This window comes from Oncorhynchus nerka, linkage group LG15, assembly GCF_034236695.1.
Source record: "Oncorhynchus nerka isolate Pitt River linkage group LG15, Oner_Uvic_2.0, whole genome shotgun sequence".
Lineage (NCBI taxonomy): Eukaryota > Metazoa > Chordata > Actinopteri > Salmoniformes > Salmonidae > Oncorhynchus > Oncorhynchus nerka.
Genome location: NC_088410.1, coordinates 56,144,081 through 56,169,398, shown reverse-complemented (window position 1 = coordinate 56,169,398; position 25,318 = coordinate 56,144,081). Strand labels below are relative to the sequence as shown.

Below are 25,318 nucleotides of genomic sequence, written 5' to 3'. Positions count from 1 at the left end.
ATGTAGAGGAAAGGCTGTGCAACCACTGCAACACAGCAGAACCCAAGACAGAGCTGCATTTCATGACAAAATGTAAAAAATATAAAAATGAGAGAGATAGGGGGAAGAGAAAGATTAGGCTATTAAGAAGGGTAAGAGGGCATGGTTTTGCATACATTTACAGCATTATCTTAATATTTAACCCATAAAACTGTAATAATTTATGTCCCTTTGCCCTCAGAACAGCCCTCAGAACGCACCTACTACCATAACCCGTTCAAAGGCATTTAAATCGTTTGTCTTGCCCATTCACCCAGAATAACACACAATCCATGTCTCAATTGTCTAATGGCATAAAAATCCTTGTTTAACCTGTCTCCTCCCCTTTCACCTACACTGATTGAAGTGGATTTAACAAGTGACATCAATAAGGGATCATAGCGTTCACCTGTATTCACCTGGTCAGCCTGTCATTGAATGAGCAGGTGTTACTAATATTTTGTATACTCAATGTGCATACAGTATACCCTACTGGTACTGACGCTACTGTTACTATGGTATTGCCATGGCTTGCATCAGCATCCTCTCTTCAGGTGGATGTCCCCTAGCACTTGCCAACGTGCACTCTCCACCCTGGCACGCAAAGATGTCGATGGCATCAAGTTTGCTACCTAGAAACGATAAGGACACACATAAACACATGCACGCGCACAAGCACACACACATACACACACACCAAACGATGTCTGGATTGCCTATCTCTTCTCACCAGGCACTGATGCCTGTTGTCTAGGTCCAGGTTATAATTAACCACCCTAGGATAAATATAGATCTTCAGAAACAACAACCTGACAGAAACACTCACATCACAGGCACACACACAAGCATGCACGCACACTGAGAAGAGAGGATGAGAAGAAGGAGAAAAGAAAGATAAGGGAGGATGGCTTGGATACAGGCATTGGTCATCATGGCAATGTAATTGGCCTCAGTGAATCACTAGGCCTGGGAGAGACACTGGTCTTGCGGTTGTCTTTGACAAGCGTGACTCACAGCTGGGTATTGATTTATTTCAGTAGACTAGGGATGGCAACTTTGATGGGGATGGGGGCCACAAAAAAATCTGAACACATGAGGGGCCGCAGTGGCTTGCAGGTCTGTATACCCACATCCATAACCACAAATGCTGTAAGAGCCGGCCCTAGCCTTTTAGGGGCCCCAAGTAACATTTTGTTAGTGGGCCCTCTAGCCCACCAACAATAGTCAGAAGGCCAGCATCCCGGAGTCGCCTCTTCACTGTTGGCGTCGAGACTGGTGTTTTGCGTTTACTATTTAATGAAGCTGCCATTTGAGGACTTGTGAGGCATCTGTTTCTCAAACTAGACACTAATGTACTTGTCCTCTTGCTCAGTTGTGCACCGGTTCCTTCCACTCCTCTTTCTATTCTGCTTATAGACAGTTTGCGCTGTTCTGTGAATGGAGTAGTACACAGCATTGTACGAGATCTTCCGTTTCTTGGCAATTTCTCGCATGAAATAACCTTCATTTCTCAGAACAAGAACAGACTAACGAGTTTCAGAAGAAAGGTCTTTGTGTCAGAACTCCCTAAGGAGATGTGGGTGTGGAGTCAGGCGCAGGAGAAACAAGTTCAGAATGAAAAGGGCGTTTAATAAACCAGCTCAAAAATCACAGGACACCTGACTACAGCAGTAGCCATGAAACACACTCAGACACAGTCCAGGGAAAAACCACCTGTAAAACATGAACTAGCGAAAAACGCAGTAAACGGAAAAAATCCCGCACAAAAACCCAAAGGAAATGTCGAGAAAAATACCCCCCTAATTAACCAAAATGAAACCAGGTGAAAACACAAAACAGGCAAAAGAAAAGGAAAAAGGATCGGTGGCCGCTAGTAGACCAGCGACGATGACTGCCGAGCGCCGCACGAACAGGGAGAGGAGCCACCCTCGGTGGAAGTCGTGACACTTTGTTTCTGGCCATTTTGAGCCTCTAATCGAACCCACAATTGCTGATGCTCCAGAAGACCAGTTGTATTGCTTCTTTAATTAGCACAACAGTTTTCATCTGTGCTAACATAATTGCCAAAGGGTTTTCTATTGATCAATTAGCCTTTTAAAATGGTAAACCTGGGTTAGCTAACACAACGAGCCATTGGAACACAGGAGTGATGGTTGTTAATAATGGGCCTCTGTAGGCCTATGTAGATATTCCATAAAAAATCTGCTGTTTCCAGCTACAATATTAATTTCTAACGTTAACAATGTATACACTGTATTTGTGATCAATTTGACGTTATTTTAATGGACAAAAAAATTAGCTTTTCTTTCAAAAACAAGGACATTTCTAAGTGACCCCAAACTTTTGACTGGTATTGTGTGTATATTTGTATATACAGTGGGGCAAAAAAGCATTTAGTCAGCCACCAATTGTGCAAGTTCTCCCACTTAAAAAGATGAGAGAGGCCTGTAATTTTCATCATAGGTACGCTTCAACTATGACAGACAAAATTAGATTTTTTTCTCTCCAGAAAATCACATTGTAGGATTTTTAATGAATTTATTTGCAAATTATGGTGGAAAATAAGTATTTGGTCAATAACAAAAGTTTATCTCAATACTTTGTTATATACCCTTTGTTGGCAATGACAGAGGTCAAACGTTTTCTGTAAGTCTTCACAAGGTTTTCACACACTGTTGATGGTATTTTGGCCCATTCCTCCATGCAGATCTCCTCTAGAGCAGTGATGTTTTGGGGCTGTTGCTGGGCAACATGGACTTTCAATTCCCTCCAAAGATTTTCTATGCGGTTGAGATCTGGAGACTGGCTAGGCCACTCCAGGATCTTGAAATGCTTCTTACGAAGCCACTCCTTTGTTGCCCAGGCGATGTGTTTGGGATCATTGTCATGCTGAAAGACCCAGCCACGTTTCATCTTCAATGCCCTTCATCTTCACTCAAAATCTCACGATACATGGACCCATTCATTCTTTCCTTTACATGGATCAGTCGTCCTGGTCCCTTTGCAGAAAAACAGCCCCAAAGCATGATGTTTCCACCCCCATGCTTCACAGTAGGTATGGTGTTCTTTGGATGCAACTCAGCATTCTTTGTCCTTCAAACACGATGAGTTGAGTTTTGACCAAAAAGTTCTATTTTGGTTTCATCTGACCATATGACATTCTCCCAATCTTCTTCTGGATCATCCAAATGCTCTCTAGCAAACTTCAGACGGGCCTGGACATGTACTGCCTTAAGCAGGGGGACACGTCTGGCACTGCAGGATTTGAGTCCTGGCGGCGTAGTGTGTTACTGATGGTAGGCTTTGTTACTTTGGTCACAGCTCTCTGATTTTTGCTCACCGTTCTTGCGATCATTTTGACCCCACGGGGTGAGATCTTGTGTGGAGCCCCAGATCGAGGGAGATTATCAGTGGTCTTGTATGTCTTCCATTTCCTAATAATTGCTCCCACAGTTGATTTCTTCAAACCAAGCTGCTTACCTATTGCAGATTCAGTCTTCACAGCCTGGTGCAGGTCTACAATTTTGTTTCTGATGTCCTTTGACAGCTCTTTGGTCTTGGCCATAGTGGAGTTTGGAGTGTGACTGTTTGAGGTTGTGGACAGGTGTCTTTTATACTGATAACAAGTTCAAACAGGTGCCATTAATACAGGTAACGAGTGGAGGGCAGAGGAGCCTCTTAAAGAAGAAGTTACAAGTCTGTGAGAGACAGAAATCTTGCTTGTTTGTAGGTGACCAAATACTTATTGCCACCATAATTTGCAAATAAATTCATTAAAAGTCCTACAACGTGATTTTCTGGATTTTTTTTCTCTACATTTTGTCTGTCACAGTTGAAGTGTACAGGCCTCTCTCATCTTTTTAAGTGGGAGAACTTGCACAATTGGTGTCTGACTAAATACTTTTTTTGCCCCACTGTGTATTAATATGAATGTTTTATTATTATTTTCTTAAAAATGTATCCTCTGCCCTACAAAAGGGGGACCTCTGCAGCATGAGGCCCACGGGCTACAAGTCGCCCGTCTCTGCATTAGACATTTTTTGACTTGTATTACTGTTGTCATTTTTATTTACCTCTTTGATATTTAATTGCAGTGTTGAGAGGTAGCAATTAAGCAGTTCATTGCACAGTTTATACACCTCTGGGTCCTGTGCATATGATGAATAAACGTTGATTCGATTGCAACTTTTGTACAAATATTGAACATGATTATTTTGAATATCATGCTAGTTATACAATAAAAGGGTATTTTGCTGCAGTTCCTAGTCTAAACTGTATAATATATATATATATCATGCAAACCAACAACTGCCAATTGGCGCCCTGTCGACTTCAATCTAAGTAATGGCTGTTGCTAGCTAGTATGAGCTGTCGTGCCATGGCCCTTATAGTGAATGAGTCACAACACAACACAACACAGGAGGGAGTGTTATTCTCCTCAACACTGACTCTGGGGTGAGATCTGCCCCAGGTGTGTAGTGGATCCTGGTGAACACACACACACACACACACACACACACATACGCACAGCTCATTGTCTCACCTGTGTGAGTGTGTGCAGGACCGGTTTTGCCACTGCACGGAGGGGGGAGTTGAGCAACTGTTTGAGATCACATACACCTGAACTTATTGTTTTGTCCTGGTGAGGCAGTTGACGTGATGAATTAAAGGACTAGAGAGCTGACTTTATCTAGCCAGGTCATCCATTTGAGATTAAAATCTCTTTTGTTTTCTTCCTGTTGTTGTTTTGACCTTGATGATGTACATTAACAATTCAGACAAGATTTTATAGATAAAATAGCAGAGAAACCAGCTCTGAAACAATCAGTCAGGCTGTCAAGCTATAACAGCCAGTGGTGTTCTATGTCTTTGGACTAGAATTGCGTTGTCGTCTTTTGGTCTGTGTTTTTAATAGCTCTTTTAAAGATTGTGTTGGGTGTGTGTGTGTGTGCGTGTGTGCGTGTGAGCGTGTGTGTGCGTGTGTGTGTGTGTGCCTCAGCACTCCCCATTCCCAGTCCTTCCTTCCGGCTGGTGTGGAGTTGCTCTGATCACAGGCAGACTGCTAATGTGCTGACAGAAGGACAGAGAGCTGAAAAGGTTGTTAAAGCTCAGACACACACTGGCCTCAGAGACAACTTGGCAAACTTGATTTTAGATTTAGAATATTAATGTACGACATGTTGGCTCTCTGTTCCAAGACAGTTAGGCTACACTCTAGTTAGAATACAAATGAGAATGTTGTTGTCGTGATTGGTGTTTGGTGCAATCATGGAAGCTAGTTTGGCAGCCACTGTACTGTATACTGTCTCTATAGGCCTACTGTGCTCTGTCGAACACTAGTTTGCTGCTACCACTGCTCAATACTTCTGTCTCATACTGTATCTCCATTTGTTCAGAGAGTAGTTCTCTGTGTTGATCACTGTTGACTGTGTTCTCCCCACCGACTAACCGTCCACAGAGGCACAAGGTGTCCGGAGGTCTTTCACTAGGAAGACTAATTACATTTAAGTCAATGCTTTAGGTTTTACTTGACCTTCTACTGATAAGGACGTATGCTGTGTACCACTGTGTGTGTTCTCACACTACTCCCTACCTACGGTGCCTCGTTAGGCCACTCCCTGTCTCCCTATGTTGGACTGCTGCCAGCCAATAGCAAGTACGAAGACGCGGTATTACTCACATGCGTGCCGAATACTTTCTTGGGATTTCTAGTTGAGGAGTTTGTCAGGTGTGACTTGGGGAAAGATAGAGCAGGGGAGAGGATGGGTTTCTCTCATGACTCTTCCTGATTAGGGTTATTCCTTGTTGTTTTGGATTGCTGTCTTTTGGGGGCTTTGGTTTAAACATCCATAATAGACAGGGACAATGGACCTTTGACACAGTGCTTTATCTATGAATATGTTTCCTGTGTTCTATTGTCTAATCTGTACTGTGTCGAAGATGACTGGGGTCATGTCGGATCAGTGAACAACTGTCCAGTGTCTATATGTAGCTGGCAGAATGTGTATTACTAGTCGCCACGTTTTGGACAAAGTGCATTGAAATAGAACGTTTGATGGCTCAACTTACTTGCACCCCTTTTAGTGCACATCACACTTGTTTCCGCACACCTGTGCCCTCTTGGCTCAGTAACAGATCATCGTTGTCTCATTCCTCTCCATTGACTAGTGACGCAACATGATTGTGCACAATGAAGTTTTTACACACTTCTCTGAAGCTGATATGCCTCTACTGCCCTCATGTGGCAGATGAGAGAAATTACAGTGTTAACCCCGTGATTTTCACATGTTGCTGTGTAGACTAGAATGACCTGTGAGCTAGCTGACCAAGCACAGTGGCACCAGGGAAGAGAAAGGACATGAATGTATCATCTCGTTATTAACCAGTATTTATTTCAGGACACCAGTGCTTGCCGGATATTTGTGGGTCCTTGAGTTTCACAGAAATATAAGACATACACTGTAGGTCTCACTGCACCCTTACCTTTCTCTAGGATCCTCGCCCACCCCCTTGCCTACCTTTACCCTCTGGGTACCCCACCAATCAATGTGCTCTGACCTCTGACCTTTATAACCTTCTGACCCTTACCCATCTCTCCTCTCCTCCCTCTCACCCCAACCTGTGAGGACCCCTGAGCATAGCTGTCCTCCATTGTGCCTGTGTAGAGTTCCCCGGCTGATCTTATTTCATGTAGGTAGTATTCACCCTTTATTCACCCTTTCTCTTCACCTCCTCCCAACTGCATGGTTCCTCTGCTCACTGCATGGCGTTGGTGACTAACTGCTACAGAGTGACAAACTGGTTTCACCCTGTTGGTTTTACTGCCAAGCGTCTGTAGACGGAGTGACTGTTTTGAAACTGCGTGTTAACTGGCGTGTTCGACATTACAGCCAGCCAGCATTGTAGGCAAGGCGCGATTGACCGATCTTACAAATCGCCTCGCATCTTAAACAACAACTCACTGTTACTTGTAGATCACTCAGTCAGTCAGTCACAATTGACCCACAATGCATTACAGATTTGATCATTCGAACACAGCCATTGACTGAGTTCTAAATGGCCTCGTTGATATGCCCATCCTTCACTGCTGCGGTGCCATTCTAAAGCCTGGATATTCACCACTAACCTGAGCTATTTTCTGACTGCCCTAACCAGGCCGTCGTTTGCATGCTCTAACTACTCACCAATACATCAGTCGATGCTGATAATTGAAACTAAATACAGCTGTTTAATCATCCTCCAATATGCTAGTAGTACTGTGTATGAAAGGTTTGTTGGCCATTGACAATTATTCAAGGCAACATTCAAATGCATGCATTTTATATGCATGCGTTTGAGACCTGTGTGTGTGATTTTGCTTAAAATGCATGAAAGTGTGTGATGATGCCGCTGCTGTTGGTGATGTTTCACGTGAGGAAGGCTCTGTCCAACGCCGTATCTTCTCTCTGTCTGTTCCAGGTTTGGTACGAGGAAGAGGAGGAAGGTGAGATTAAGGGCACCATTGTGTTCTGCCTGCAGGCTGAACACGCAGGAACACGCACGTACTACTTCGGCGCTGAGACTGCCGAGGAACAGGAGGAGTGGATCGACGCTATGAACGAGGCTGCACACGTCCAGATACCGCCTGCACAGAGGTCCACACAAGCACACACATGCATGTACGCACACACACACACACACACACACACACGCACTCACGCAAGCACGCATGTACACACACTTTCTAACTCTGTCCCTTCGCCACAGGACCACCAACTCCGAGGCCACCACGCCCACAGCAGAACTCCATGGTAACACCTTGGTAACCAAAGGACCTGAACCACACACCCAGACACACACACACATTGAGGACAACGGCCAGACGACTGAACTCCTAGACCCAGAGCGCGGATCACGAGAACCCGCACATCACAAGGTCAACGGGGTCGACGCCATGGAAACGCCCCCTCCCTCTACCAGCCATTCAGAAAAGGACGGGAGGATGGGGGGAGAGAGAGGGGAGAGGGGGGAGAGAGGAGTGCTTGGACCTGGGGGTGCACCCCATCACCAGCCCAATGGGTGGGGCACCTACGGCCCCCCAAACCATGGAAACGGACCACCCCAGGGTAACGGGCGGCCACCCCAGGCACCTCCAGAGGGAGGGATGAGAGAGGGGAGGGAGGTGAGGGAGCAGCCTGAGAACATGGTGCTGAGACGGGGTTTCGTGCCACGGACAAACCCTGAGAGACAGGCCCAGAGGAAGAGCTCCATGACTCAGCTACAGCAGTGGGTCAACCAGCGCAGAGTCATAGCTGTACAGGAGGACTTGAACAGGTGAGAGAGACAGAGGTAGAGAGGTAAGAGAGAGGATGAGGATGAGTAAGAGAAAGTGAGATTAAGGGAGTGGTAGAGTGAAGACTTGTTTGTATTTTTAGTGTCTACAACTACATGTTTTCCCTTCAACCGTCTCTCTCTCGCTCTCTTCCCCTAGTCCATCTCATTATTACACAGTGAACCGTGGCGCACCAGCTGACTACTACAGCGTCTACAGTAGCGTGGGGGGCGGTCCGGGCTACGTGGAGGAGTACCCCCTCTACCCTCCAGGCGTACGCCCTGACAGCATCTGCTCCGTGTCAGCCGTGGGCTACGACCGCATGGGCCCCCCTCGCTGGACCAACGATGAGAAGAGACGCTCACTGCGGGACGGGCCCCTCTTCAGACCCCCGCCCCCCCGAGACCCATACGGCCCCCCACCCAGCCCTGCCTATTACGGCCAGATGGATGCAGCCCAGACCGCCATGAGGCGTCTGTCCATCCAACCTAGGTCTAGGTCCGTTCCCAGGTCCCCCTCCTCGTCCACGGGTGGTCCCTACTCTCCCAGCCCCCATAGCTTTGCCTCGCCTATCTGCTCACCCTCGGCCCGGTTTGACAGAGGACCAGGCAGGCTACGGGAGGATGTGATCTACGCTGACCCCTCTGTGTATGGACTGAGGAGATCAATGAGCTCTCCCAAGGTGAGAGATGGGAGAGGGTGTGTGTGTATTTGCGTGTGTGTGTGTGTGTGTGTGTGTGTATGTGTGTGTGTATGTGTGTGTGTGATTGTGTGTGTGTATGTGTGTGTGTGTGTATGTATGTGTGTGTGTGTGTGTGTGTGTGTGTGTGTGTGTGTGTGTGTGTGTGTGTGTGTGTGTTATTGTCAGGAGTCAGCTGTTAATGGGTGAAGATTTGTTTGTGTTTTTAGGCCAAAATCATAGTGATCCCAGTACATCCTGGTTATTTATCTTATTTCAGTATGATTACCCTGGAGACAGGAGGTCGCTAAGCCAAGGAATGTACCACTACAACTACCCTGCCTCCCCCTCTCTCCACAGCAAAATGGTACGTCCTCCCAAAGAATGTTACACTGTCAAGAGATACAGACCAATGAGTCCAATGTCAAGTTTGGGAGACACTTGGCTAGAGCACTCACACACACTTTCACACACCTACACACTCACTTGGCGGGGATAAGGTCCTTGGCAGCTACCTCTGCTTAAAATGTAACCAGCAACTAAAGGTATGCTATAGCTGTGCTTTCCTGTTGTTTCTGGTTTGAGTTCTTATGTCTGTCCTCCCTGTCTCCACTATCTCGCTGTCTCTTTTTCATTCATTCTTGGTCAATCTCTTTCTCCCTCTTTTTTTGTCTCTCTCTTTATTTACTTCTGTCACTCTCTCTCTCTCTCTCTCTCTCTCTCTCTCTCTCTCTCTCTCCCCCTCTTACACTCTCCCTGTCTGTTTCTGCGTCTGCTGGTGCCACTGATGCTGCTGCTACTGGTTTGACTGGCGTCTCTGGTACTGGGTCTTGCACTGTCCTTGTCCTTTTCACTGTTGCTGCTTATGCTGCTCTATTAGGAGGACATGTTAGACCTGCAGCTCCAGAGAAACCTGGAGTACCTCGATCAACAGGTACGTACCGTGGGCATCTCTGGACACACCTCTACCCCTGCCGTGGAACACATCACAGCGCCAAACCAAATCGGATTGTTTAATACATTTAATACCTTCACACATTTCGTTGAGTCAGTCAATTTGTGAAAGCTTTGTAACTTACTGAGTACAGAGCAGAAGTCGTGAGACGTTTGCGAAGAGTGACATTCTGATCATCCGCAAACTGTTGGTTATATTATAAACCCCGTCACACAGTGCGGTTGACAGCATTTGTGTTGACAACGTTTGCCACATTGTTTAGATGTATTGTCACGTGGAAGATTGTCCATGTTGTCACCTGCTAAACACCTGTTTCTCACGAACACAGTCCACATTCACTCCCACTGTCTTATCTTCTTTCCCCTGTCTCACTGTCACGGACTGCTTACACCTTATCATAATGACCAGGTCATAGTGCTACAGTATACGCACCATTTCAGATCACTGTACCACAGTACTGGAACTCTTTGTTGGACATTGTACACAAACAGAAATGTGTCTCTTTCGACGTATCCAATTTCATTCTCAAATGTAAGTAAGAAAAGACAACTACAAACAACACACGTCAGGGATTATTACTGCTAGACGTCAGGCTCCTGGTCGTTACTGTGGCAACCAGGAGAATGATGGGCAGTGTGTTTTGCCCCAGGTGACCGGGAGAGATCACGTTGTCGGCATGGTAACCAGAATGGTGGAGCGATCCTCCCCTAGAGCAAAGCTCTTCGCACAAGTAAGAGAGGAGAGAGTGTCCCAGAGAGACAGGCTTCAGCTAGACCCACAGCCCCCCACAAAAACTTTTTCCACCTAAAGCCTTTGAACTTTTCATATAAGTAACCAAGTAAAAAAATCATGTTTCTAACCATGACCCAGTCATATGCCATAACCCAAAGGAAAGCAGTTCCAGCCCACTATTTGTAAAACACTGCTCCACAAAGACTCCCATACCCTCACACTATCCCCCTCCTCAAAGACTAATAATAAGACACATGTATCTATGCAATAAGACCAGTAAATGCCTACTCTACACTTACTAACAGCTGACTAATGCTTTTCCAAGAAGCCTGGACCGTTACAGCACAGATTGTTTTGTACTTGCCTTGTAGCCACAGGCTTTCTGCTTTCAGAGTGTAACTAAGCGTGTGCTTGTGCTCTTTCCATAGAGGTCAGCTACTGCCCTCTTCAGGGCTTTTCTAGTCACTAGTGATCTAGGCTAGGAGGCTCAGCTGTTGTCTAGACAGAATCAAGGTGAAGGATTCCACAGTCTCCCCCAAGGTCTATACAGCCAAGCCCAAGCCTGCCTCTCCCTCCTCTCTCCAGTACCCTACTCTAGCATGTGGATGTTAGACGCTAGGCTCTCTTCTAGCTTTCGGTTTCTTTGTCCAACCAATTCGATGGCGATTTTAGTTATCCATTTTGCTTCACCATGCAGTGTTGTATGTGTCTTTGTTAAGTTCCTTTGTTTTTCCATCTGTGTTCTATGTCATATCCTGTCTTGTGCTGTAGCCTAATTCTGTCTCTTCTGCGTGCCCCTCTGTCTTCACTGCGATGTCATATCCTCCTTCACATACTTTCCAATCACAGTGCTCCATAAGGACATGGACAAAATGGATATGACCTTTGACCTTTTGACAGAGGGGTTTATCATTCCAGCTCACCCTGTCGGCTCTTACTGCTCGATGCTGTAAACATCACAGTTTTATTTATGCTTTTTTTAAAGTTATTGATTGGCTATTGTCATGATCTTATTTGTCTAGTATATCAGTATTAATATTGATTCAATATACATTGTCTTGTGTAGTAGTGATGTCATATGTACAGTATGTACTATGCACATGGTATGGTACGGTGTTTTACACTTATTCTGTTTGGTTCTACGCTATTGATAAAGTGTTGTTTACAGCCACATGGATCTGGGCCATTCCAATTGCTCACTCTGGCTGCGAGTTGTTTTTCAAACCCTTGATCTATGGATTTGATTTGTTTGAATTGGGTTCTGGTTGATATAATGTTAGTATTAAGAATGAGTCCTGCCTCTGTTTTCCCAGGTGCCTCCGTTCCATGACCCATACAGGGAGCTTCACCCCACACTGAAACTCAATGAGATTGAGACCAGCGTAAGGCCACATCCCTCCATCTAACCATCCTCTCTCTCTTAAACAATCAACCCTCAGAAACCATCCTCTCCCCTGCAAACACACTTCCTCCAATGTCTCTCTCTCTCTCTCCCTCTCTCTCTCGTTCTCTTTCTCTCTCTGTTAGAAACTCTTGGGTCGTCTGTGTGAGCAAAACAGGTTTCTAAAGGACCAGGAGGCAGTTGTTCACAGGCTGAGAATGGACAAGGTACTGTACGAAATACAAAGCTGCTAATGAAAGTAAACATAAAAGACCACCCCTAGGTAAAAACCTAGCGTTCCTCTTCCCCCTTAATCATTATCAAGTGAGAATGCAAAACTGACCCAAGGTCAGCATCTAAGGGAAACGTCACCCTACTCCCCAACCATTGCCTGACATGTCCCCTGTTACCTGCTGTTCCCAGGACAGCCTAGAGGGAGCACTGGTGGCCACACATCAGGAGATGGAGCTGTACCGGGGTCAGCCGCTGGTTGCAGACAAACTACAGCTGAAGAAGGAGACACTGCAAAACCAGCTCATCAACATCAGAGGAGAACTCTCCCAGGCATCCAGCGTAAGACACATACAGAAGATTATAGCGATCTATGATAATCCATAGTGATCCATTATATATACTGTAACCTAAATGTGACGAGTAAATCAAGGAGATCCTTTCTCGGTATCCTGTGAAAGAGACATGGCGCATAACCCATTTCTCTAAATCTAAACTTTGACCTTCTATTTGTAATCTATAACATCTGATCACCATCAGATGACAACTCTCCTACTCCAATGTGATAGATACTGTGTAGTCAATGGATTCGACATACAGTCAGGGTTTTTCACGCATAGGCAAAAAAAAACACATGTGCCCACCACCCGAGCCCCTTTGTGATCTAGGACAAACTTTCATAGTTCCAGGTCCTGAGTGTCTCCTCTATCCCCTGCTGTCCCCAGGCTCTGACCACCACACGGATGGAGTTTGAAGCTCTGGAGGACGAGGTCAACGCTATCCATGGGGACCTGTGGGAGCAGCTCAACGCAGGCGTGCAGGTACACGGACACCCTCTCCTCATCAGGACCCCACACTGGTCATCTACTCTGTGATCCACCAGATCTTCAACATTTTTCTTGTGGCGTGTTTTTAGCCAGTCACCAATTGAACACTGAATTTGAAGCCTATAAATAAAATGACTAGAATGGAACTGATCCTATAATCTCACCTGTTCATAACCCACCTGTATGGTTCCTTTCTAGCTTCTAGGGCTTATCTATGGTTGTTTTCCAGGTACCACAGTGTTATCCTAGGTTGCTAATAGCTGAGCGGAAACCTTCCTTCTAATCAATAATTTAAAAAGCATATGAATCGCTCATCAATAAGAAATGAACACAATTAAAATGTTCATCATGTCCTATTTATCATTGTATAGTCAACCTGCCCCATTAAACACCTGACTGTCACTCCTTTCCATGGGATGGAACCTGGCTCATGGTGGTGAACTGTGAAGAGACTGTCTATAAGAGTGCAGTGTCTGTGACTCGTATTCACTAGGAATGAAATGGACGCAAACGTGCCGAAACTGGGAGAGAGTACCTGAACTTGTCCAATAAAAATGCATGTTTTCATTTTCTGTTGCGAAATGTTTTGCTACAGTGTGCACTAATCAATGCAACCCTGTTGTTTTCTAAGACAATAAGGCTATCTGGTGTCTCGCTACTTCACAATACTCTGGTCTTATAACCGAGCCACCGACTGTAACTCCTGCATCACTCACTGACTTGTTTTCTAACAGAATACTTGATAATAACAAAAATAAGTTATTAACAAGCTATTATTCAGTAGTATACTTAAAATGTTATTCTCTAACATTTTCCTCTCCTCTATCCTTCTCCTATCACCTTTCCTTCCCTCGTCTTCTTTCCACCCCCTACTCTCCTTGGTCAGAGTGAGATGGTCCATAGACACATTCAGAAGGAGTTCTGGAGAGTTCAGGAAGTGTGGGAGGGGCTCCACAAGAGCAACCTTTCCAGAGGCACAGACACAGCAAAACACAGGGGTACGCATCACCTCACAACAACATAACATACACTATAGTCTCACACAAATATAGTAATTGCCACTCCAACACAAGATGATAATCGAATAAATGAATAAATATGAGTATTTGGGTGAACAGTATGCTACATGCATATCTAACTCCCTTCTCTCTTTTTTTAATCAATATCTCCTATCTTCTTTTGTTTACGCAATTCTCTTTCTTGTCCTTTCGTCTCCTCTCATGTCCCCCATCTCCCTTTCCCCTCTCTCCCACAGTGGCCAGTGGGGCATCAGGTTCCTTTAGCACCAATAGTCCTGCCAGTCCCCTGAGTTCAGTAAGCCTCACCAGTCCACTCAGCCCCTTCTCCCCAGTGCCCGGCTCCCAGGCTTCCCCCACCAAACAGCTGGGTCCGGAGGTAAGCACCAGCCCTTCCTACCACCCACGCAACCACCCAAACACCAACCTGGGTCTCCACCTGTGTCCTCAACCTAACACCCACCTGAGTCCTCAACCTAACACCCAGCCAGAACAAAGTGTTCAACTAGGTCCTGAATCCAACACCCAACTAGGTGCTGATCCAAATAGACCAGTGTCTGAGCCAAAAACCCACCCGGGTCCTCAACCTAACATCCACCTTGGTCCTGACCCAAACACAAAATACCCCCATATACACTCTTTACCTCACACCCAGTCCAGGTCTCTCAGTCCTGAAACACAGTACCAAATCCTGTACTTAGCCACCCAGTCCCGTCCTAAACTTAAATCCATACTTAACACCCAAACAAGTTCTGAGCCAAATAGGCACCCTGGTCTTGAACCAAATGTACACCCTGGTCCTGAGCCAAGCTCCCAGCCTTTCACTTCCCCTGTAGAGAGTATAGACACCCAGCAACATGCACAACCATACACCTCCCAAGCCAAACAGCATGACCTTAGAGACACCAAAGACACCCAACCAAACACCCGCCCCAACCCCAACCCCACCCACAGCACCAGCCAAGTCAATCAGCCTGCCAAAATGGACAGTACACATCTAGAGCCAAACAGCCACCGAGCCAGCTCTGGAGTTCCACTCCTCCAAGGAGACAGCCATAGCTTTACCCACTCACCCACCCACCCTGCCAAACTAACCAATCAGCAAGCACCTACTGGCAGTAACCCCAGCCACCAACACACCCAGCTAACCAATGAGCTTTCCCCTCAGCCGAAACAGCAAGCCATTGGCTACAGGAAAGATGTTCTCCCAGACCCACCTTCCTACCGAGCTAGCTACCCTGCCTTCCTCAGATACCCACCTCAGCACACCCACCTGACTGTCCCTGAGACCAAGTACTCATCTTCCCGCCAAAACCCCTGTCTGGTTAGCCAACTAGCCTGTAGCCATACTCCAGATCCACATAAACACTCCCTACCACCTCACCCCAGGACCAGAGTTCTCAGTACTGAAACACAGTACCGGGTCCTCTGCTTAGCCACTCAGTCCCGAGAACAATCCCAAGGACGATCCCGCTCACATACCCGCACTCGCCCACTCACCTTCCCCAACAACCAGCTAGATGTTATCGACGGTGCTTACCCTACACCCCACACCCCGATACCACCACACACCCATCCAGACAACAGGCCTTAGGTCAGAGTGTACAGGAAGACCCATCTATAGACCTGGTGGACAGTACGGTGCCACAACTGCAGCAATTGTAGCCCACACCAGACAGACTTGACACAACAACAGAGAATGTGATGTTGTACTATGTTATGATGATGGAGCTTATATTACAGTGTATTGCCAATAGTAAAAAGCATAGCTGGAAGTTTGAAACAGAATGTGTTATGCTTTCTGGGGAAAAGTTGAGGCTGAAGGTGACTAATGGTCCTAGTCAGTGGTTTATAAAGTTAAAGTTCCGTGTCCAGCAGGCTCAGGGAATCCTCACTGAAGGACATTCCCAGGAAAAAGGGAAGTCAGGAGTTTTCAACCTGCATAACACATAGTTAAATAATTATATAAAGTGCCATTTCAACATCAATGACTCCTTTCACTGCCAGAAAAAAAACTAGCTCTGAAGTTCCTGTAGTGCTGTTATTGACCAGGGCGCAAACACACATTTTCCTTTCATCTCAAATCTAAAGAGCATGACCTGGTGTGTCCACTAGGCAACAGAGAGCCTTCACATATCTCCTGATCCACTTAGCTAAGATTCAGTTAGAGGCAGTTAGGATGACAAGTTATTTCAAGTGTTCTGCGTAATCCCTGGCCAACTACAGACACACATTATTTATAGAAACATTAATTGGGAGGTGGAGCAGAAATGTGGCGATGTGGAAATGTTCTCCTGTTTCTTTACGGCATCACTCACTATGTAGAACATGGCACTCGGTGGTGTAGGTCTGTGGGATACACAAAGTGCCAGGCAGACCGTCCGTTCAGATCCGCACCTCTGACCAATTAGGAAGTTGTGTTTTCATCCATCGTATCTGTGGTTGGATGGCCGTGTGATATAGTCCTCCAGTCCTTCAGGGTCAAAGTGTCTGCGTTCTTCTTTCCTCTATGGTGCTTAATCAATCAATAGATTCATTCATTGGTATCAAGGAATATGATAGGCCAAGAAATCTCCTCAGCGGGTTTCCCAGGTCCATATCAGCTGATTGATTAAAAGTGAGGGATGTAGTTCAGACGATACGGAGGCGCTCTGGCACTGGGGACGGATCCTCCTGTTTTAGTATGAAACCCTGAAGCCTGTAGTGCTCTGCCTTCCTCTGGCTCTCAGCCAACTCTCTCTTTCTCTCTGTTGGGAATGGAGTTCATAATGCCGCTGAAATTTGAATTATAGTGCAGAAAGAGCAGAAAATAACAGTTGATTTTGTGAATCATATAAGCCTACGTATCATCTGTGTTGCGTAATAACTGTAACTGTTTACAGTGTCTGTCGAAAACTGTGGTGCTATTTTCTATGTTGTTTTTCAAATTCAGCAGCAATCAGTGGTCTGTATCAGTGCTACTAATATGATTAGAATGCATCATTGTGTGCATTCATGCTAGCTCTCAGTACAGGCATATCATTGGACACCTGTGACCCATTACCTCTGAAGTTCTTGGGGTCGGGGCTCCATTCCTCAAATCGTCCCATGATCCTCTCTGCTCTGCACTCCGCCTGGCTTTTGTCACTCCTCCTGATGCACAGCGCTCTCTCTTCCTCCTCCTCCCTTCCTCCTCCATCCTTCCTTCCTTCCCTCTCTTCCTCTCCGTCTCCTTCCCTCCTTTTCGTGGCTGTAGGACATTGGCCCGCCACGGCCACCACTTCCCAAATCCTACTGCCCCCTGGAATCGCCCCCCTCCATCCCCCCTCTGCCGTTCGACAGCTCTGCCTGGCCACGCAGCCTGGGTCTGGAGGACGGTTACATTGACGATGAAGAGTCCCACAGCAGAAAGGTATTTGGTGACAGGAGGGTGGGAGGGAGTTACCGTCCCTGCCATGCCCCCGGCCACGCCCCCAAGGAGGTATATGTCCATAACCACTGATTCAGGGACAGATTTATTTTCATACCCCTACTGGGTAAAGTAAGGATAAGCGGTATAATAAACTGATCCTAGATCTGTGGTTAAGGCAACTTCTACCACAAGCGCAGTTGTTACCTGTCCTTGAAGCCATCACTGTCTTCCCCAAAACGTTCCCAAACTCCTAAAGATTTTTCATTCCTCATCACCCAATCCCTCCACCATACACACTCTCACACCTCTCCGTCTGTTCTAGTGCTTCACTACTCATGGCTCCTATTCCACCATCTCTTCCTTCTTTCTCTCGCTCTCCATCTCGGCCTGTTTCAGCTCTCCAAAAGCACCAGCACTAGAAATGATTATTCTCTTCAGTGACACTGGTCTCACCTAAGTATGCTCTTACACATTGAACAACAGCTGTCAATCAATCACTTTCTATGGTTGATACTGCAAACTCTTCATACATTTAACAGCACATTTGGTTATTGTGTGGCCAACAATATATTCATCAGTTGACCAGTAATTAATCAAACAAGTTCTAAAGCAACAATATCAAACAAAAACGAAAACACAATGCCGTATTTTAAATATAATCTAACAATTCATTCTAGTGTACTGGGTGCTTCTGAATGCTACGGCTAAGCTAAGGGCGAGTTGCAGGTTCCCATAGGAACGCTAAGGTGGTGGTTTCTTTACCATGCTGTCTGTGTGTCAGTTGGTGTAGTGATGTGGTAGTAATGTGACTGTGCTCGTCCCTGTGCTAGTGCTGTGTCTGTGCTGTAGTGTGTAGACCGTGCGCTTCCGCTTATGCCGGATCTCTTTCCAACCATTGAGCTCTGGAGTCTGCCACTATATCTGTCAATAACCCCATCATTGCTGTCCACACTAATGCATATTATGTAATGCATTCTGTGTTTGGGTAACCATATGGCTAATAGCTACCTGCGTAGCTGGGTATGATGCTGTTGCCTGACTAGTGCCAACATTCTCCTGGTGTGTAAAGCTCTTACTTTTGATTGGGTGATGATTCATTATCTCCTCCTCGTGTTCTGTTGCAGCAAAAGTATGGTTACCGACAGGATGTGTCACCGGGAGAACGGACCAATAGCAACGAAGCTCAGGAGCTGGATCAGGATCGACAGGCCAACATGAATAAAGGTACAGGAAGCAATGGAGCCTGAGTAATGTAGTTCTGGTTCGTCAGTCTGCATAGGCAGCAATGACTCATACCTTGTAGTCTACTGTTTGAGGCCTTTGTGCGTAAACGTGTAATGCTACCTTGCATTTAAACTAGCAGAGTTATACAATCTCTATGGCGCCAAAAAGGGGAGTTATATTTCAGTTCTCTAAACCTGTACTGGAGCTACTGTGAACTTCTTTATTAATATTACATATGACTTCTTTCGCAAATGCATTTCTGATCTAATCCCCAACTGTTAGACAATGCTAAACCTTTAAAAAAAAAAGAAGGCTCCCCTCAGACTCGGAATGAAATCCACTTCAAATGTCAAACCAAATCTAATAATAGAATAAATTACATCATAATCAAGTATATACTATTGCTAGCACAAAAATAAAATTAGATTACTAATACGGTCCTCATGACTAGCTGGACCTTATAAAAGTCAATTGTTTACAGAATAATAGATTGGATTATAGCCCCCGTGACTCATCCTCTGTGTGGATGCGTCCCAAAGTCATCCTATTCCCTACATAGCGCACTACTCTTGACCAGAGACTATGTAGGAAATAGGGTGCCATTTGGGACGCATAATGTCATCCTCTGACACGCTGTTTGTCTGTCCCCTGACCAGTGGGGATTGTTCCTCCCAGAACGAAGTCTCCCATGGAGGACCAGGGCCACTCCTACGACCATGGAATCACCCGACGCAACGGCAAAGTGCCCAATGGAATCTCCAGGGTAGGCAGCATGCCGGAGAGGGCATTATGGAACTCAGGAAGCTTATCATCATGTGGATGATGTGATGTGATGTGATCAATAGACATGATGTATTGTAACTATATTATGATATTTTACCGATTTGATGTTGCCTTTATGTTGTGGGCCTATGTCTGGTGTATTGAAGTGTGCAATCAAATTGATCCTTTAAAAGATCATGACATTTGACGTTTTATCATATTCCATTGTCATTCCCTCCATCGTAATTTCAATGTCATTCCTGTGTCACAGGAGCGCCCGAAGAGTGCAGTGTTCCCTGCTGAGGTGAAGTCCAAGATGAGCATTGAGGAGCAGAACGAGCGTATCCGTAGGAACCAGAGCAGCTCTGTCAGGGACAAGAGACGCAGTCTGAACCTGGGTAGCCAGGCAGGCCCAAACTACAGAGTGGTAGGCTCTCATAACTATTTACATATACATATACATTGATAGCCAGCCACCAAGAATATGTACTGCACGTTGAAATGTAACTTGAGTAGGATCCAATATATTGTTCTGGCTAGAGCTATTCTCGGGTCTAAAAAGTTGGACCCGGACCTGGACAGACGTGAGGACAATTCAGACCCGGAACTGAACGGACCCGGTATTTTTTTAAGGGGGATCTGGACCCGAACGGACCAGAGAACCATCAAACCTGAACCCGAATGGACCCTGACGACAACCAGACCTAGACCTGAGTGACAAAAAAATATCTGTTTTTCAGCCAATTTGCTCTTCTGATTTATGAATACGTTTTTATATGTTGGCTAGGCCTGTCAATATATTCATCTTATTAGTGTAAAATAAATATGCAACAGGCCATGCCGAGCTGTGGTCAGATACATTCAGTTCCCCACAGGTCTATCAGCTGTAGTTACATAGATCCGAAACCCGATGAAAATCAAACAGGATCCGATCTGGACCAGAGGAAAAGTTTTAATTTTGGGCCCCAACCTGCTCGTGTCCCAGGTCAGATCTGGGGTATTCGGATTTGGATGGATCCATGAATACCTCTAGTTCTGGCCCCTTGGCTGTCTCTCCTGGCCATGTTGATTGGCTGAGCCTTTGGTATGGCCTCCCAGTCTCTTTCCTAATTGTTTATCTCTGTGCGTGTCCAGGTGAAGCGGAGGCTAACAGCCCATGAGGTGGACATCAAGGACCTGGAGGCTGCAGTACGGGGCGAGGGGGTGCTGGAATCACCAAGGGAGGAGATTGCTCGCCTCAGACGGTTACAGATGGAACCTGACCACTACGACCTGGACATCGGCAAAGAGGTGAGACACACTCTGGAAACCAAAACAGTGTAATAAAATCCCTGTGTGACTATGATCCAGTCGTGAAATGATATCCCAGCAAATATGACCCCATTGGCCCCATGTGTGTGTTTGGTGGGGAAGGTGGGCAGGGGTTAGCCCACACAAAGTACTCACCAAGCCCACACCAGCCCAACACGGACTATCCCAGAATTGGCTAGCCCACACCAAACCTAGCACAGGCTAGCCCACTACTTAATAATGTAGAGTTGGGGGATAATTTAATATTCAGGGACATGGTTTGCAAATACCCCAATTCATGTTGTTTAGTTAAAAAATTATACAAGATAAAAATGACTGACACCATTCAAACCAATCAGGGTTCGTAATTTTAATTGTTTTGGAATCACATTTTTTCAGCTAGAACCTTATAGTTCCAAGGTGACTGTAACGTTGTGTGAAGGATCGGGAAACAGGCGCAGGAATGGGTAATAGGATTTTTTATTGCCTCAATTACATTGTGCCATGTAAAGGCATGGGGACAAAGACCAAACAAACATGTATACAAAACACAGGGTTGAAACCCGAACAAAAGTGCGAGGAGTACCTTGAATACATACACGGGACGAGAACCGAAAACACAAGAGTACAATGATACACCACAGGACGAGACCCGTAATCATATATGCACAATTTGCACGGCACAAAAGCCAAAACAACACAGCACAGGTACTCACAGGCACAACGGACATGGAAACAATGTGTTCTGTCGTATAATGTAAAACTTTTTTTTTTTTTTTTTTTTTTCCCCATTTTCGTGATATCCAATTACAATCTTGTCTCATCGATGCAACTCCCCAATGGGCTTTGGAGAGAAAAAGGTTGAGTCATATGTCCTCCGAAACATCACCCGCCTAACCCCGCTTCTTAATATCTTCCCACTTAACACCGAAGCCACCCGCACCAATGTGTGAGAGGAAATCAATCAAGCCTTGAATCAAACCCAGGTTTGTAGTGATGCCTCAAGCACTGCGATGCAGTGCCTTAGACCGCTGTGCCACTCGGTAGGCTATGTAAAAAAAAAATGTGTCTTGTATTTTGCCAATGATGAAGTCTGTACAGTTGATATATTAGGAATTTTCTCTTGTAAAAATAACACACAGTACTGGTCAAAAGTTTGGACACACCTACTCATTCCAGGGTTTTTCTTTATTTTTTACAATTTTCAAAATCCAAATATATTTTTTATTTGAGATTCTTCAAAGCGGCCGCTCTTTTCCTTGATAACAGCTTTGCACACTCTTGGTTTCCTCTCAACCAGTTTCATGAGGTAGACACCTGGAATGCATTTCAATTCACCTTTTCACACGTACCAACAAATGGGTGAGATCATTCAACAGTGGTCTCTGGAGGGTTATGCTCAAACCGGTTTGATAAGAATGCTTATTTAGAACATCCAGTTTCGATTGACTCAACAGTCAGGATTTGAGCTAGCCACACTGTATTTTCACATAAACATTTTGCACAAACACAGTCCTTACAAAGTTATGTCCTGAATGTGACGAGTTGATTTTTGGATGCAATGTTCAGACATTCACAGAAGTAGCAACATCATACACAATCATCCAAACCGGAAAATGTAGGCTACATTAATCCTAACGCTAACTGAGGAAATATTGACGTTACACAAGCGGTCATATTTAGATAACTCTCGGCTGACAGAAACAACAATATGAATTAGCTAACATCAATTACTATTCACAATGAATCACATCACAGGTGAGCTCAACATTGATTGAATAATGGAGTAAAATGCTTTCTAGAAATCGAAAAGTAATCCAATGATGGGTAGTTTGTGTGCACCGCCATATTTGTTTTTCGCATCAACCAAAGATAAGAGAAGACAAGATGAGTTTGGTCTGTTTGCAGTATGCTTGTTGAAGGGGTGTGTCATCTATGATCATTCACTTCCCTTTCTTCACTTCTGTAAGTTTACCCAAAAGATGAGTGAACCATTCCTTCCCCTCATTATAACATCTTTGGTCTGACAGACATTTACATGACACCCAGAAGGCATTGTTTAATGTCAACAAACATGGTGCCACACACAGCTGGCAAATAGCTTAGCTCATTACAATCAGTACCACCTTCATAAAAGTATTTTACATACATCATAGGTGTCCATTACAATCTATGCAATAATCGGAATGCATTATTTTTCACCAGTACTTGGAAACATGTGAATAAAATTGTAAATACATTATGCTCCATACACACATACTGTATGCTACAGTAGATGTAGATCAACATGATATATGTAAAATAAGGCACTTACTTTGATAGGATGTCCAAAGTTATTTTGTGTAAGGAAAACCACAAGACAGGCAATGTGAGCACCAGCAAGACTGAGCAAATGTCTGCATACTTGATATCAGGCCAACATAGAAATACAAAACCCCCGAGACCTACAACAACCCTAGACAATACAAAAACTAGCGTACCCACCCTAGTCACACTGACCTAACCAAAATATAAAGAAAACAGATCGATCTAAGGTCAGGGCATAACAGTACCCCCCCACCCCGTGCGTGATGCCGGCACTGGTGGTACCGGGCTGGTGACACGCACCTCAGGGCGAGTGCGGGGAGCAGGCACAGTACATACTGGACTGTGGAGGCGCACTGGAGATCTGGAGCGTAGAGCTGGCATAATGCGTCCTGGCCGGATGCTCACTTGAGCCCGACAAGTGCGGGGCGCTAGCACAGGGCGCACTAGACTGTGCAGACGCACCGGAGACACAGTACGCAGAGCCGGCGCAGGATGTCCTGGTCCAAGGAGGTGTACTGGAGACCAGGAGTGCTGAGCCGGGACCATCCGCCCTGGCGGATAAATGACCAGCATGGTCGAATAATAATAAGGCAGAACAGTTGAAACTGGAGCAGCAGCACGGCCAGGTGGACTGGGGACAGCAAGGAGTCATCATGTTAGGTAGTCCTGGGGCATGGTTTTAGGGCTCAGGTCCTCCGAGAGAGAGAAAGAAAGAGAGAAGGAGAGAATTAGAGAAGGCACACTTAGATTCACACAGGACACCGAATAGGACAGGAGAAGTACTCCAGATATAACAAACTGACCCCAGCCCCCCGACACAAACTACTGCAGCATAAATACTGGAGGCTTCCTTAGGATGGCGATACTCCCCATCCTGCGTCCAGGGTCCTGCTCCATCCAGAATCTCTTCCCAGGTCCATTCCTCCTGAATACGCTGCTTGTTCCTTTGTTGGTGGGATCTTCTGTCACGTTCGTTATAAGGATCGGACCAAGGCGCAGCGTCGTATGCGTACATTCATATTTATTAAAAGAATGAAACACTGAACAAAATAACAAAACGAACCATGACGCTATACAAACGAGTGCTGACAGGCAACTACACATAGACAAGATCCCACAAAACACAAAGGGGAAATGGCTGCCTAAATATGATCCCCAATCAGAGACAACGATAAACAGCTGTCTCTGATTGAGAACCATATCAGGCCAACATAGAAATACAAAAACCCCTAGACCTACAACAACCCTAGACATGCAAAAACCCTAGACAATACAAAAACTGGCGTACCCACCCTAGTCACACCCTGACCTAACCAAAATATAAAGAAAAGACAAGTTGAAACATACCCTATAGATAATTAATAGGCAGCTCGTGTTAACTGTTCTGTTGCGTAACAATCACATTTTGGAACAGTAAGTGCATTCTGACATCACGTGCATAAAACAACTCACTCTGGGGCGACCGTTGAAGAAATGTGGAACTCACGTTTGAAAATTGCAAGAGGTGTGCCTTATTAAAAGTTAATTTGTGGAATTTCTTTCCTTCCTTCTTAATGCATTTGAGCCAATCAGTTGTGTTGTGACAAGGTAGGGGTGGTATACAGACCAAGTCCATATTATGGCAAGAACAGCTCAAATAAGCAAAGAGAAATGACAATCCATCATTACTTTAAGACACGAAGGTCAGTCAAACCGGAACATTTCAAGAACTTTTAAAATTTCTTCAAGTTCAGTCACAAAAACCATCAAGCGTTATAATGAAACTGTCTCTCATGAGGACTGCCACAGGAAAGGAAGACCCAGAGTTACCTATTCTGCAGAGGATAAGTTCATTGGAGTACACCAGACTCAGAAATTGCAGCCCAATAAATGCTTCACAGAATTCAAGTAACAGATACATCTGAACATCAACTGTTGAGTGGACACTGCGTGAATCAGGTCTTCATAGTCAAATTGCTGCAAAGAAACCACGACTAAACGACGCCAATAATAAGAGACTTGCTTGGGCAAAGAAACACGAACAATGGACATAAGACCGGTGGAAATCTGTCCTTTGATCTGATGAGTCCAAGCTAGTGATTTTTGGTTCCAACTGCTGTGTCTTTGTGAGATGCAGAGTAGGTGAACAGATGATCTCTGCATGAGTAGTCCCCACCCTGAAGCATGGAGGAAGAGGTGTGATTGTGTGGGGGAT

The 25,318-nt window shown here is 45.4% G+C and overlaps 1 protein-coding gene across 10 annotated transcripts in view; it reads left to right on the top strand.

Moving 5' to 3' along the window:
• Positions 1-25,318, top strand: part of LOC115142937 (pleckstrin homology domain-containing family A member 6-like) — a 180,060-nt gene that overhangs the window by 139,146 nt on the left and 15,596 nt on the right. For 4 of the 10 annotated variants that reach the window (XM_029682819.2, XM_029682818.2, XM_065001727.1 and 1 more), the window contains 16 exons: positions 7,477-7,676; positions 7,765-8,331; positions 8,489-9,011; positions 9,289-9,375; positions 9,889-9,942; positions 12,009-12,077; positions 12,223-12,303; positions 12,500-12,649; positions 13,033-13,128; positions 14,021-14,132; positions 14,390-14,529; positions 17,386-17,541; positions 18,666-18,765; positions 19,422-19,528; positions 19,799-19,954; positions 20,662-20,817. In XM_029682819.2, coding sequence (XP_029538679.2) covers positions 7,477-7,676; positions 7,765-8,331; positions 8,489-9,011; positions 9,289-9,375; positions 9,889-9,942; positions 12,009-12,077; positions 12,223-12,303; positions 12,500-12,649; positions 13,033-13,128; positions 14,021-14,132; positions 14,390-14,529; positions 17,386-17,541; positions 18,666-18,765; positions 19,422-19,528; positions 19,799-19,954; positions 20,662-20,817 — 2,754 coding nt within the window. The remainder of the gene's footprint in view (positions 1-7,476; positions 7,677-7,764; positions 8,332-8,488; positions 9,012-9,288; positions 9,376-9,888; positions 9,943-12,008; positions 12,078-12,222; positions 12,304-12,499; positions 12,650-13,032; positions 13,129-14,020; positions 14,133-14,389; positions 14,530-17,385; positions 17,542-18,665; positions 18,766-19,421; positions 19,529-19,798; positions 19,955-20,661; positions 20,818-25,318) is intronic. The other 6 variants (XM_029682817.2, XM_065001728.1, XM_029682815.2 and 3 more) reach the window with 5 other exon arrangements.